General features: G+C 41.8%; 1 protein-coding gene across 3 annotated transcripts in view; it reads left to right on the top strand.

Annotated features, from left to right (window-relative positions):
* The window catches only part of BCL3 (BCL3 transcription coactivator), an 89537-nt gene that overhangs the window by 35211 nt on the left and 38030 nt on the right, over positions 1 to 16296 (top strand). For all 3 annotated transcript variants that reach the window (XM_077259841.1, XM_077259844.1, XM_077259842.1), the window contains exon 2: positions 12079 to 12253. In XM_077259841.1, coding sequence (XP_077115956.1) covers positions 12079 to 12253 — 175 coding nt within the window. The remainder of the gene's footprint in view (positions 1 to 12078; positions 12254 to 16296) is intronic.

Below are 16296 nucleotides of genomic sequence, written 5' to 3'. Positions count from 1 at the left end.
ATCAAGTGTTTTGCTGTTTGCATTGTATCTAAGCAGTCTCATGAAGTGACGCTCCACTGCCCAGTCTGCACTCCTTACAGCTTTCCTGGGAGATAAGAAGGAGAGTTGATTATTAAAAATGGCCGAGAATATTAAATGTATATCGGCAGAAGCTGCACCATACCCTACTTTTAGTACAAGTCTTTCTGCTTTTGTCAAATCTGACATGGGACATCTGTTCATGATTTTAAAGCCACGACTTGCCAATAACAAAGTAGTCAATGCGGAAAGGGACATGACCAAATTAAGAGGGCTTGGGTTTGGCTACTTTCACACTAGCGTCATATGACGCACGACAAATTGCGTCATTGCGACGTACCGACGCAAGCAGTGAAAGCGCCGCACAATGGGGGCAGCGGATGCTGTTTTTCAACGCATCCGCTGCCCCATTGTGATGTGCGGGTAGGCGGGGGCGGAGTTCCACCGTCGCACGACGGTTGCGACGTGTGGCAATGCGTCGCACTGCGTCGCTAATGCAAGTCTATGGAGAAAAAACGCATCCTGCAAGCACTTTTGCAGGATGCGTTTTTTCTACAAAATGACGCATAGCGACGTGCAGTGCACGACGCTGGTGTGAAAGTAGCCTTTGTAATTGCAATGTGGTTTTTATTTGTATATACTACAGTAGCTTGCAAAAGTATTCACCCTGTTGTGTATCCGCTTTTTGGGCTCCCCTGGTGGTTGCTGGTGGTATTGGTGACTTGTTTGCACTTTGCTGCTTCTGTTCACCTGCTTCCATCAGCGTTTGGGAGTTTCCTATTTAGCCTTGCTCTCCAGTCATTTCCTTGCCGGTCATCATTGTAACCAGAGCCTTCGGTTGCATGTTCCTGCTACTAGTCTGCTGATCAGCTAAGTGGACTTTGTCCTTTTGTTTTGTATCTTTTGTCCAGTTTGCAGTTTTTGTATTTCTCTGTAGCTGGAAGCTCTTGCGGGCTGAAATTGCCACTCCTGTGTCATGAGTTGACACAGGAGTCTTAAAGTAATTTCAGGATGCTTTTTGAAAGGGTTTTCAGTTGACCGTGAAGTCCTCTTTTGTATCCTTCTGCTATCTAGTAAGTGGACCTCTCTTTGCTAAATCTACTTTCATACTGTGTATGTCTTTTCCTCTTAATTCACCGTTATTACATGTGGGGGGCTGCTATCATCTTTTTGGGTATTTCCCTAGAGGCAAGCCAGGTCTGTTTCTTCCTCTACCAGGCGTAGTTAGTCCTCCGGCTGGCGCGTGGCATTTAGGAAGCCGTAGGTATGCTCCCTGGCTACTATTAGTTGTGTGGTAGATTTAGCTCACGGTCAACTCGAGTTTCCATCACCCGAGAGCTCGTTCGTTATTTATATGTTTCTTACGTTCCCTTGCCATTGGGAACCATGACATCACCCCCTTGGAGGTTTACTTATTTTGTTACATTACAACTTGTTTAAGTATTTTTGTAATCCGATTTGTGTGATGCATTAGCACTAAATAGTATAAGTTGGTGAAGTGAGAAAAATATAGGCATACATTTAATTAATGGGATCAAATAACTTAAAATTGGCATGTGCATATGTATTCACCCCTTTTGCTATGAAACCTCTAAAAATTTCTGGTGCAAGCAATTCCCTTCATAAGTCCCATGCTTAGTGACAGGACGTCCCCCTGTGTGCAATCTAAATGTGTCACATCTATGAGAATATGCACTTTACCTTTTCTGAATGGCCTAAGAGGCTGCAACACCATTAACAAGAGGCACAACTAACCAAACAACACCATGAAGACCAAGGAGATCTCCAGACAACGCTATGAAGACCAAAGACATCTCCAATCACCATGAAGACCAGGGAGACCTCCAAACAAGTCAGGGACAAAGTTGTTGAGGTACAAGTCAGGGTCGGGTTATTTAAAAAAAAAAAAACCTCAATCTCTGATGATCCCAGGAGCACCATTAAATTCATTATCATGAAGTGGAAAGGACATGGTGCCTCAACAAACCTGCCAAATGCGGGTGCCCACCAAAACTATCAGCCTGGGCAAGGAGGGCATTAATCAGCTAGGGAGCACATAGACCAAATGTAACTCTGAAGGAGCTGCAGAGTTCCCAAGCAGAGACTGGAGTATCTGTCTATACGACCACAATAACCCATACACTCCATAGAGGTAGCCTTTATGGAAGAGTTGGCAGAAAAAAAGCGTTTACTTGCACAAATTGTAAGGCTTGTTTTGAGTTTGCCAAAAGACATGTAGTTGACTCCCCAAATTGGCAGATGAGACCAAAATTGAACTTTTTGTCCACTAAGGTAAATGCTGTGTCTTTCTCCAAACCAACACCTCTCATCACCCCAAGAACACAATCCACACAGTGAACCATGGTGGTGACAGCATCATGCTGTGGGGAAGATTTTTGTCAGCAGGGACAGAGAAAATTATCCTATTCGAGGGGAAGATGGATGGTGCGAAATACAGGGATATTCTTGAGCAAAACTTGTTTCAGTTTGTCAGTGATTTGAGACCGGGACAGAGGTTCACCTTCCAACAGGACAATGACCCAAAGCATACTGCTAAAGCAACACTCATAGTTTAAGAGGAAAAGTGTAAATGTTTGGAGTAGCTGAGTCAAAACCCAGACATTAATCCAATTGAGAATCAGTGGTCAGACTTGAAGATTGCTGTTCAGCAGAGGAAACCGTCTAACATGAAGGAACAATTTTGCCTTGAGGAATGGGCAAAAATGCCAGTGGCAAGGTGTGAAAAGCTCATAGAGACTTATCTACTTGACTTACAGCTGTAATTGCTGCAAAAGGAGGCTCTACAAAGTACTGACTTTAGGAGGGTGAATAGCTATGCACACTGAAGTTATCAGTTATTTTTGCTTATTTGCTGTTTGTGTCACAATTAGTGTTGAGAATTCCGATACCGCAATTATCGGGTATCAGCCGATATTCACGGTATCGGAATTCCAATACCGAGTTCCGATACTTTCAGTATATCGGATACCGGAATCGGGAGTTCCCATAATTCAAAGAGCCAGAATTCAGCCAATGAGGAATCAATAGAAGTGTGGGCACATCCTGTGCTGAATATTAGGCATGTAACTACTGGCATGGCTGTGATTCGCTGCTGAAATGATGTCATGATGCACTATAAAAGTCGCCGCCGCCATTTTGGGCTCACTCTGCTGTAAATTCAGTTAGGGACAGGACGCTGTGTTCTGACTGAGGGCCAGTTTTGAGATAGCGATTTGCTTCATTGTGCTTTACCCAGGTTAATTTAGCAACCGCTGTGTGAGAACCTTGTTTTTGCTTTGCAGCGCCGTTCACGGCTGTCTGCAAGGTGTCTGTGTGAGTGCAGCTCACTCTGTAGTCTGGTCTGCAGCCACCGCTGGTTGTAGTCAGCTCAGGGTGCATCACTGCCTCATACCGTTCCATTGTCCTTTTTTCAATTAGTGCAGCCTGCTGCACATTTTTTCAAATTTATCCTATTAGTGGCTTTCCATCCGTATCCTGCTAGATTGTGGAAAAACACTATATAGGATTACATAGAGGAGCTTTTTTTGGCCTTGCAGCGCCGTTTACAGCTGTCTGCACGGTCTCTGTGTCTCTCTATGCCTTTAATGTCTCCTCCACCTCCCCCAATGCATCCTACATTATTCTTAGTTGTTTTCCTTCATGTAGAATTAACCTACAAGGAAAGAAAGGGTTTATTTTAACTCCGATATTTTTGTCCCATTGACTTGCATTGGTATCGGGTATCGGTATCGGCGATATCCGATATTTTTTGGATATCGGCCGATCCAATCCGATACCGATACTTTTGGATATCGGAAGGTATCACTCAACACTAGTCACAGTAAAAAGTAAACCAAATGTTCACAGTTGTAGGCATGTTCTTTACACAAACGGATGCAAACCCTAAAAAAAGTGAAATTCCAGGTTGTGAAGTAGCAAAACATGAAAAATAACAAAGGGGGGGGGGGGGGGGTACTTTTGCAAGCCACTATACATCATGTGAATGAAATTCATCCTAATATAGTACACATATGCTGTAGAATATGCTGTATTCAAATTTGAGCACTCCAGAACTGCACTCACTATTCTGCTGGTGCAGTCACTGTATACACATTACATTACTGATCCTGAGTTACATCCTGTATTATACTCCAGAGCTGCACTCATTATTCTGCTGGTGCAGTCACTGTGTACATACATTACATTACTGATCCTGAGTTACATCCTGTATTATACCCCAGAGCTGCATTCACTATTCTGCTGGTGCAGTAACTGTGCACATACATTACATTACTGATCCTGAGTTACATCCTGTATTATACCCTAGAGCTGCACTCACTATTCTGCTGGTGCAGTCACTGTGTACATACATTACATTACTGATCCTGAGTTACATCCTGTATTATACTCCAGAGCTGCACTCACTATTCTGCTGGTGCAGTCACTGTGTACATACATTACATTACTGATCCTGAGTTACATCCTGTATTATACTCCAGAGCTGTGCTCACTATTCTGCTGGTGCAGTCACTGTGTACATACATTACATTACTGATCCTGAGTTACATCCTGTATTATACCCCAGAGCTGCACTCACTATTCTGCTGGTGCAGTCACTGTGCACATACATTACATTTCTGATCCTAAATTACATCCTGTATTATAACCCAGAGCTGCACTCACTATTCTGCTGGTGCAGTCACTGTATACACATTACATTACTGATCCTGAGTTACCTCCTGTATTGTACTCCAGAGCTTCACTCACTATTCTGCTGGTGCAGTCACTGTGTACATACATTGCATTACTGATCCTGAGTTGCATCCTGTATTATACTCCATTGCTGCGCTCACTATTCTGCTGGTGCAGTCACTGTGTACATACATTACATTACTGATCCTGAGTTACATCCTGTATTATACTCCAGAGCTGCATTCACTATTCTGCTGGTGCAGTCACTGTGTACATACATTACATTACTGATCCTGAGTTACATCCTGTATTATACTCCAGAGCTGCATTCACTATTCTGCTGGTGCAGTCACTGTGTACATGAATTACATTACTGATCCTGAGTTACCTCCTGTATTATACTCCAGAGCTGCGCTCACTATTCTGCTGGTGCAGTCACTGTGTACATACATTACATTACTGATCCGGAGTTACATCCTGTATTATACTCCAGAGCTGCACTCACTATTCTGCTGGTGCAGTCACTGTGTACATACATTACATTACTGATCCTGAGTTACCTCCTGTATTATACTCCAGAGCTGCGCTCACTATTCTGCTGGTGCAGTCACTGTGTACATACATTACATTACTGATCTGGAGTTACATCCTGTATTATACCCCAAAGCTGAACTCACTATTCTGCTGGTGCAGTCACTGTGTACATACATTACATTACTGATCCTGAGTTACATCCTGTATTATACCCCAGAGCTGCACTCACTATTCTGCTGGTGCAGCCACTGTGTACATACATTACATTACTGATCCTGAGTTACATCCTGTATTATACCCCAGAGCTGCACTCACTTTTCTGCTGGTGCAGTCACTGTGTACATACATTACATTACTGATCCTGAGTTACATCCTGTATTATACCCCAGAGCTGCACTCACTTTTCTGCTGGTGCAGTCACTGTGTACATACATTACATTACTGATCCTGAGTTACATCCTGTATTATACCCCAGAACTGCACTCACTCCTCTGCTGGTACAGTCACTGTGTATATACATTACATTACTTATTCTGCCCTATCCCTTCACCGGGCATTGTAACTATTCTTAGCTATGAGAATGCATATATCTTAGGCCTCTTTTACACATCCTTTTTTTTAGAATCAGTCACAATCCGTCAAAGTGTTTAAAAGACGGATCCTGTGCTGATTGTAAAAAACTGACGCACTGGATCCGTTTTTTTGACGGATCCTTTGAAGTAGCTGCAGCCCGAATTTAAAGAAAGAGGAAGAGAGAGGGAGAAAATTTTCTCCCTGAATGGATAAATGGGTTTAATTAAAGGAATACAAATTCTTCCGGGCATGCTCAGTTTCAAAAAATGGAATCCGTCACTGGATTCCATCTTCTGACAGACAGTGACTGATCCTGCGCCCATAGGCTTCCATTATAGCCAACGACGGATGTCGCTATACGACTTTTCAGCGTACACAAAAAACGTTACTATGTTCGTTGTTTCCAGCTGACGGACAGCGACTTTATGACGGATCCATCAAACAACGGTTGAAACGGAAGGCCATCCGTCACAATCTCTGTCGCTAATACAAGTCTATGGGAAAAAAACAGATCCAGCAGCAACATTTGCTGGATCTGTTTTTGTCTAAAAACGACAGATTGTGACTGATTCTAAAAAACGGATGTGTGACAGAGGCCTTAGCTGAGGTGACTGTGTGTTGTCTGTTTCCAATGGCATTTATCAGATGTATGATTTGTGCTCTGGAGTATAATCCAGACTGTGACTCGGCTTCAGTGTATGATGTGTAATATAATTTTGTCACAATCTTTTATATAGATTATATCTGTATAGGCTATAGACAGTATTTTCTGCTGAATTGATAGTCTCCCAGCCAGGATTCCTTCTTCATTTCCAGTATGAATAACTTATTTTCCATATTTTCTATAGTTCTACATCTGTAGACCATACATGAGAGATTTCAGACAATGGTTTTTTGAAGTTTGTTTATTTGTGGTTGATCATTGAATATTTTTGCCCTGGATGACAATGCCATAACTTAGTGACACTTCCGACAAAACGACCCATCAATCTCTACCACGGCCTCTTGACAGGTCTGGGCTTCCATTGTTGGGATGTAGATCAAGATTGATTTTTTGACTATAGCCAAAAAAACACAATGATCAACTTTCCAGTAAATATCTGCCATAGGTTGGTAATGATCATTGTGGTTTGGTTCTGAAGAAGTTTGAAAACCCTGAAACGCGTTGGCATAAACTGCATTCATGTTTCACCTTTGTGTGTGATCGTACCTTTGAACCTTTGGCAGCACTGTCTCAGAACCACCGTATTCCTCATTTATTGCGTAGGTTGGCATCTGTCATTCTTGTACAGACACTGATGGTCAAAACAGAGTTCCCAAAATAGTCACCTTATCAGTAACATCAGTCCTTGTCCATAGTGAGACTCACAAAGTAATCTCCTTCCTATATTTCTCTGGAAACTAGTTGACCTATCAATGTGTTTTTGCAATATGGAAGGAAAAAAATAGGGATTCCAGAGGAAACATAATCAGGGAGAAGATGCAATGTTTTTGTCATGTTGGATTGACCGCTTGACCACCATGATACCTTCATTAGGATATATTGGACAGGCCATACCAAACTGGTAAAAAGTTGGCATATCTGCTTTGTCTTTGGTCATTGTAGGTCTAAGTCATCTTTAGAGGGATGTGTTTGCGTAAAATTCCAGATGGCATCTTAATTTGGCCCAATGGACAATTTCCAGTTTTACCCAGTGGTGGTTTTATACATAAATCCAGTTTAAATGAATGTTGCATATGGAAAAATACTTTCTAAGGCATTGCCTGTAAAGGTCAAGGAACAAGAAGATCGGTCCAACTGCTCCATCCAACTTATTGCATTCATTCCCGAAGAATCCTTGACCTTTGTAATAACCCAACCATGTGTATCGTATCGGTCCAGATTGTTGCTTTTGTCAACAAGTATTGGTGTTAACTCCTAATTGACATTCATTAAAATCCGGGAAGATATGGGACGCCTACAAATTTCAGGTGGTTTCCAGAACTGGCGTTATTCTTATGAGCTTCCCATAAAGCATTGGTGATGCACATTGCAAGAGTGTGTTGTAGTTAATATAGTCAGGTTTCTGCTTTTTTGTATTGTAAATTGTTGTGGCTCATAATATGTATATTATAAGGAAGCATGGGTGTAGCTAGGAGGGCAGTGAAGCGGTAGATGCTACTACCTGGCACTGGTGCTTGAGAGAAGCCAAAACCCCTTCCAGTACATCAGAGAACTCTAATTCTATAAATGGTCCATGATAGGTTTTGACCCCTGCTTTGGGTCCAGTAGCTTCACGTTAGGTTTCTGGAAGGATGTTACATGTTGGGCAAGGTACTATGTTTGTTACACTGAATATTAGATCCAAACCGATTGTACTCTCCATCTTCAAGTACATAAAATCATCCTTACACATAAAATAGCTGTTGGCCAAAGGTTTGGCTCCTAGTTCTTATCCTTGACCTCACCATGAACGTCTTTACCCAATAGAGGAAATATGCTGATGGACGAAGTGCTTCACGGGACACAAAAAAAGATTGGGTATGTTGATTTCCAATATGTTTGATCTTTGTTTACCCTAAAGATCTAGCGCTAAGGCTATTTAAGAGGCTTGTACTCATTGAATCCTACCAAGATTTATTTTATTCAACATTATTCTTTAAGTGTACATAAAAGTCTTAAATTTGAGAGTCCTCAGTGGCTGATGCATGGTAATAGGATTTGTTTCCCTGTATATAAGTCTAAAAGAGTATGGCTGCACTTTCACCAAACTTCTGAAAAGTTTTAGAGACCTGCTTTAATTGGTGAGGGTTCAAGAGCAGAGACCTAACTGATTGCCATAACCAAGGAGAAAAAGACAAGCTTTACTTTATTGCAATATTGAAGACAGGCTCCATACAAAGTCTAGTAGTCTTTCTTAAAGTTTGGGTTTGGAGAAAGGCAGAGCGTAACTCGTCACATCTGCCTCTTCAGTTTAGAAATCAGTGGGTCTTAGCAGCTAGATCCCCACCAATCAAATGTTTTATCATTTCACTCTGATTTATCAATAGTTTATAAAAGTTCTGTTACCCTTAACGTGATGTCAGTGGAGCTCTGTGGATGACAGCTTCTACTCAACTGCCCATTAAATGAGATTTCTCACCATCTTAAACCGGTCAAGTTTCAAACTACTTGTAAAAACAAGAATTCCACATTTGTTACCAAGAATGGAGGGATTTTTAATTCCATTGTGTAATGCTCGTAGTCTTAGATGCTAGCCACCTCTGCAGCCAACCGTAGATGTCTGGTTTTCTAGACAAGGAGCGTGCTTGCAACATTCAAGGTACTTGTAAAATCAAGATTCCACATTTGTTCCCAAGAATGGAAGGACTTTTATTTCCATTGTGTAATGTTCGTAGCCTTAGATGCTAGCCACCTCTGCAGCCTACCATAGGTGACTGGTTTTCTAGGCATGGAGTGTGCTCCCAACATCCTTGAATCCAGCCATATTCAGTGTCACTGTGGTACTCCAATGGTGCCTCTGCTTGCACCATGGGAAAGGATATGATTTATGTCAGTGATGCAACCATATTGCTGGTCCATCTTCAGGAGCACACCGTTCCCTGGCAAGCAGGAAGCCAGGAGGCAGGGGAGCAGTGCGCTCCTGAAGAACAAAGTCAAGAACAACCCTAAAAGATAATATATTTTCAGAAAAGGCTTCAAAACTGCTATAATTTGTGGACCCCAAACTGATCATCTGGGGTAGCGCAATTGATAACTTTGGATGTGACTAGAACATCATTATTCAGAAACGTATGGAGCATGAGACGAGTTAGTGCATCCCTGTAAAGGCTCGGCTATTTGTGTCACACTAGTATAAACTATTTGTAACAGACCAGCCCGAAGGAACAACGGGGAAAACCAGCTCCTGCTGAAATTAAAGCCAGTAAACATTTAAGACTATGACGTGATTAACATGAGTCCAAAGGGGATATGTTAGAAAAGCCCCTAAACGTCAGAAACAAAAGCAAGTGCGCGTAGTGCAAGTCAACAGATGTGATAATTTGAAAGTTATGGTAACAAGTCAAATGTGTCCCTCGTATTTATGACTTAGTGTCCATTGAAGCCACTAAATCTCATATCTACTCTTAAAGAGTTATTGAAGTTCTTGTTCAAACAAAATCTTGACAATTTACAAAGTTGCCTGACTTCGTCCTTAGACTGAGCTCATCATTGAGAGGACTAGCAGAGCTGCAGCAGATAAAACAGTAATTTTATCAAAGCTAAAGAAAGTAGCCCAGTAAGTGACACAGAACTTTCTGTCCCTATTTTATGATGTCCCCAGATTTGAAAGCATAAACTGGTGACAGATTCTCTATAGGACTTTGACCTAGATTGGAGTTTTTCAATTCCAGTGGAAGGAACTTCTTCCTATAAATCTGAATATTCTACCAAATATTAAAAGACCAATTTAAAGTGGTTGTCCAAGATTTAAAAAAAATGCCCACAACAGTTGGAATGCATTAAAGAAAACCTCTACATCCCCCTACAATTCAGATGACTGTGTAACTCGTTTATGACCCCAAAGTGATGCTTCAGTAGTGAAAAATTGCCTTTTGAATTTTGTATATGTGGGTCTAGATGTGCAATGGGGCTTGATGGTGCACTTACAGACCCTCAGCCTTGCGCTGCATTTCCTGGCATATATTGGAGCCAACAACCTCTCAATCAACAGAGAAGGGTGGTGCTAGGCAGAGATTACAGTGCGAGGCTGAGAAGCTGTAAGTGCACCATCATGCCCCCGTGCACTTCCAGGCACATATATATAGAGAACTTCAAAAAACAATATCTCACTTCTGGAACATTGTATTGGGATCATAAAATTGTTTATAGCTTAAAGGGCTACATAGTCATATAAATGGTTTGGGGATATAGAATATTCTTATTGGTTCCCTTTGTAGGTTCCGGTCTCGCTCATCTTCATGAACGGTCTTGCAGTGATGATTTGTTGACAGCGTACTGTCTTGTGATTATTTTATAACAAAGACCGAACTTGTGGATAAAGCCTCTAATACCACACTCCCATCTACCTGGAGTGCCCATAGCACCCCAATGGGGAGAAAGACAAGGGAACAAAACTCCCAAGCGCATAAGTTTTAACAATAACCAAGAACATACATATATAAAATATACATGACAATGAATTTGTCACAAAAGTTAATTTTTATTCCAAAAAGTACAACATACATAAAAAACATAATATGAGAGGATGGGGATAGGGTGAATGACTGCACTGGAAAGCGGCCACATGAAAACACACTCATATATATCCAACATGGAAGGTGCCAAAAGCGGCAATAGAAAATAGTAATAGTCCCAAAACGGGATAAGGCATACCTAGTTGCTAGCAGATGTGAAGGGCGGGAGTGATCAGAAGGCCCCAGTGGCCAAAAGACTCATGAGCATCGCTCTATCCTAACCCCATGCATATACATCCATATTGCAACCATGCCCGTAAAGTGCCAGTAACTATTAAAACGCCTAAGTGTCATGCCGCAAGTAGAGCTTACCCATGTGTGTGCTACCATGCAGTCAGGATCCAGCGAGAGGCCCCGACGCGCGTTTCGGGTGATGTGCTTCCTCGGGGGGCTGTGTGGATACTGTTTAAACAGGGTTTATATAAGGCCATGTTGTAATGATAATTAATTAATTAGCGGTTCATGCGGCGCACGGCAAAGGATCCTCCCTTCAGTACCGCCCTCCCTCCGGCCATCTCAGCAGCGTCCAGATCGGGGGAAATCCCCCAAAAAATGTCTTGTGATTATTGTAGCCAATTAGTGGCCTCAGTTGTCATGTTCTGACCATGCTTCTATCAGTGCTAAGGTTAGTGATTAACTGCATGTCATCACCAGACTAGAGTTCATATGATCAGTGAGACCCCCGGAGCGTTAATCCTGTAGAAGCAGAGGGAGTTACCTACCAGATAAGTTTACATTACTTTATCATTTTTAATTTAAAAAATGGACAATCCCTTGAAGTTAATCAAAAGGAAGACAAAGTGAACTCAGATTATTTTTTTTGGATTACTGCGGCACGTAAACCTAATTATCTTTATTGTCAACATTTCCTCCTCTGATGTGTTGGGGAAATTTTGTGTTTGCGTTAATTAAACTCAGTTGGGTTCCACCCTTGCATAGACTTGAATACATTTGTTAAAATAAGAACAGCACATGGATCAATCATCCATTATTTTTTTAGCTGACATATTTTTTTCTCTTGTTTTTTTTTTTTTTTTTTTGCAGGGAGCACTCCTTGTATCGCCCCCACGTTATCCCTATATCCAACATCTGCCTCTGCCATTTTGGAATCGCCCCTCCTGCGACTTGTGACACCATATCACACAACCGTGGTTCCTACAGACACAGACTTCCAGGCTGACCTCATTGCTGCTACCCAACCAGATGAAGATGGAGACACGTAAGGGCCTCTAAATTCCCAGCCTGCCATCTTCGTTGCTTCTAATCTGAATCTTACATGATCTCTTTCATACATTACCATGTGGACAAATACATTAATCTTTTAATTTATTTAAATATAGATGAAAAATATTAAATAATGGAATACTGTTACAGTTTTATAAAGATTTTGCTTGCTCTAGTGGCTGTCATGGTATCACCAACAGCCTTCTATTCATGGCCACCTTGTCATGTGATCATCACACATATGCACACAAGAGCAGAGGCAACATTACAGGATGGAAGTCTCACAGGCTTTCTCTATTACTGGATGAGAGAACCAGTACTCACAGGCTTTCGCTATTAATGGATGAGAGAACCAACACTCACAGGCTTTCTCTATTACTGTATGAAAGAACCAGCACTCACAGTCTTTCTCTATTACTGGATGAGAGAGCCAACACTCATAGGCTTTCTCTATTAATGAGTGAGAGAACCAGTACTCACAGGCTTTCTCTATTACTGGATGAGAGAACCAGCACTCACAGGCTTTCTCTATTACTGGATGAGAGAACCAGCACTCACAGGCTTTCTCTATTACTGGATGAGAGAACCAGCACTCACAGGCTTTCTCTATTACTGGTTGAGAGAACCAGCACACACAGGCTTTCTCTATTACTGGATGAGAGAACCAACACTCAGAGGCTTTCTCTATTAACAAGTGAAAGAACCAGCACTCACAGGCTTTCTCTATTAATGAGTGAGAGAACCAGCACTCACAGGCTTTCTCTATTAGTGAGTGAGAGAACCAGTACTCACAGGCTTTCTCTATTAATGAGTGAGAGAACCAGCACTCACAGGCTTTCTCTATTAGTGAGTGAGAGAACCAGTACTCACAGGCTTTCTCTATTAATGAGTGAGAGAACCAGCACTCACAGGCTTTCGCTATTAATGGATGAGAGAACCAACACTCACAGGCTTTCTTTATTACTGCATGAGAGAACCAGCACTCACAGGCTTTCTCTATTACTGGATGAGAGAGCCAACACTCACAGGCTTTCTCTATTAATGAGTGAGAGAACCAGCACTCACAGGCTTTCTCTATTACTGGATGAGAGAACTAGCACTCACAGGCTTTCTCTATTACTGGATGAGAGAACCAGCACTCACAGGCTTTCTCTATTACTGGATGAGAGAACCAACACTCACAGGCTTTCTCTATTAACAAGTAAAAGAACAAGCACTCACAGGCTTTCTCTATTAATGAGTGAGAGAACCAGTATTCACAGGCTTTCTCTATTAGTGAGTGAGAGAACCAGTACTCACAGGCTTTCTCTATTAATGAGTGAGAGAACCAGCACTCACAGGCTTTCTCTATTACTGGATGAGAGAACTAGCACTCACAGGCTTTCTCTGTTACTGGATGAGAAATCCAGCACTCACAGGCTTTCTCTATTACTGGATGAGAGAACCAGCACTCACAGGCTTTCTCTATTGCTTGGTGAGAGAACCAACACTCACAGGCTTTCTCTATTAACAAGTGAAAGAACCAGCACTCACAGGCTTTCTCTATTAATGAGTGAAAGGACCAGCACTCACCGGCTTTCTCTATTAATGAGTAAGAGAACCAGCACTCATAGGCTTTCTCTATTAATGAGTGAGAGAACCAGTACTCACAGTCTTTCTCTATTAATGAGTGAGAGAACCAGCACTCACAGGCTTTCTCTATTACTGGATGAGAGAACCAGCACTCACAGGCTTTCTCTATTAAGGATGAGAGAACTAGCACTCACAGGCTTTCTCTATTACTGGATGAGAGAACCAACACTCACAGGCTTTCTCTATTAACAAGTGAAAGAACCAGCACTCACAGGCTTTCTCTATTAATGAGTGAAAGAACCAGCACTCACAGGCTTTCTCTGTTAATGAGTGAGAGAACCAGCACTCACAGGCTTTCTCTATTAATGAGTGAGAGAACCAGTACTCACAGGCTTTCTCTATTAATGAGTGAGAGAACCAGCACTCACAGGCTTTCTCTATTACTGGATGAGAGAACCAGCACTCACAGGCTTTCTCTATTGCTTGGTGAGAGAACCAACACTCACAGGCTTTCTTTATTAATGAGTGAGAGAACCAGCACTCACAGGATTTTTCTATTGCTGGGTGAGAAAACCAACACTCACAGGCTTTCTCTATTACAAGTGAGAGGTCCAGCACTCACAGGCTTTCTCTACTAATGAGTGAGAGTACCAGCACTCACAGGCATTCTCTATCGCTGGGTGAGAGAACCAGCACTCACAGGATTTCTCTATTTATTACTGGATGAGAGAACCATCACTCACAGGCTTTCTCTATTCATGAGTGAGAGAACCAGCACTCACAGGCTTTCTCCATTACTGGGTAGAGAACCAACACTCACAGGCTTTCTCTATTGCTTGGTAAGAGAACCAGCACTCACAGGCTTTCTTTATTAATGAGTGAGAGAACCAGCAGTCACAGGCTTTTTCTATTGCTGGGTGAGAGAACCAACACTCACAGGCTTTCTCTATTAACAAGTGAAAGAACCAGCACTCACAGGCTTTCTCTATTAATGAGTGAGAGAACCAGCACTCACAGGCTTTCTCTATTAATGAGTGTGAGAACCAGCACCCACAGGCTTTCTCTATTAATGAGTGAGAGAACCAGCACTCACAGGCTTTCTCTATTACTGGGTGAGAGAACAAGGACTCACAGGCTTTTGTCTATGATTAGGTGAAATTTACAGGACTCAAAGGCTTTCTTTAATAAGTGGACTGAGAAGCAGTACTTCTAGGCTGTCTCTATGAGTGGGCGAGGGATAAAGATTGACTCAGGCTTTCTGTATGAGTTTGTGATGAAAGAATCACTCACAGGCTTTATGTAGGAGTCAACAGAGCAGCAGGGTTCACAGGCTTTATCTAGTAGACAACATAGGAATCAGGACTTGTAGGCTTTATCTAGGAGTAAAAAGAGGAAACAGGACTCACAGACTTTATCTAGGAGTGAAGAGAGGAAATGGGGCCTATAGGCTTCTCCTAGGAGTGAATGGAGGAAACAATGCTCACAGATTTTATCTGGGAGTGAACAGGGGAAGAAAGACTCACAGGCTTTATCTGGGAGTAAATGGAGGAAATAGAATTCACAGGATTTATATAGAAATGAAAAGTGGAAACAGGACTCACAGGCTTACATCTAGGAGTATACAGAGGAAACGGGACTCACAGGCTTTATCTAGGAGTGAATGAGGAAGCAAGACTTGCAAGCTTTCTGTAGGAGTCGGCAAGGGAAGTAGGACTCACAGGCTTTATCTAGGAGTGAATGGGGGAAAACAGGACTCACAGGCTTTCTGTATGAGATGGCAAGGGAAGTAAGACTCACAGGCGTTTTCTATTAGATCTTTTGAAATTCAAATTCAACTGCATTTGCTATGTTTTTTTCCCAAAAACTTGATTTACCGTATTTAAATTTGCTGCGAATCTCAATACTGCAAAACCTCTAATTGCTTGGAAAATACATTCATAACACTCTGAGGTCTCCTAGGACTGTATTGAACCCTTTTGATCTCTTTAATTCCAAACACACTCATTAATCTCCAAGTGTCCTCAACTTATCTGGATATGAAAAAAATGGATAGTAACCGGTGCTAACCAACCGCTGTATTCAGGTGGTGTGTGCGGGTCCAATATTGAATTACAGCAAGAAATTGTAGAAAAATATATATTTTTTACACCATGCAAAATTTGTGAGAAAGACAGTTGCATATACTTTCAAGCACATAGAAATTTTTCTTTTGTCTTAAGAATAGAATAAGAATAGAAATGATGGCTTGTTTTGGTTTATCTGACAAGACGGGTAGCACACAAGCCTTGGTTTCTGTATTTTTTAGTAGCAAAATCAGGACAGAGGGGTTTAAAATCTGGCCTCCTTGTTTGCAGTGTGTGTGGAATTGAAAAAAGGCTGTTATTACAGAAATAGTTAATTTACCCCTGTAAATATTAATTTGGTGTGTGTTAATATGCTCGCCTATGACCGTCTGTGTGACCCCCT

Source organism: Ranitomeya variabilis, chromosome 4, assembly GCF_051348905.1.
Source record: "Ranitomeya variabilis isolate aRanVar5 chromosome 4, aRanVar5.hap1, whole genome shotgun sequence".
Taxonomy (NCBI): Eukaryota; Metazoa; Chordata; class Amphibia; order Anura; family Dendrobatidae; genus Ranitomeya; species Ranitomeya variabilis.
This window is presented reverse-complemented; position numbering and strand designations above follow the sequence as displayed.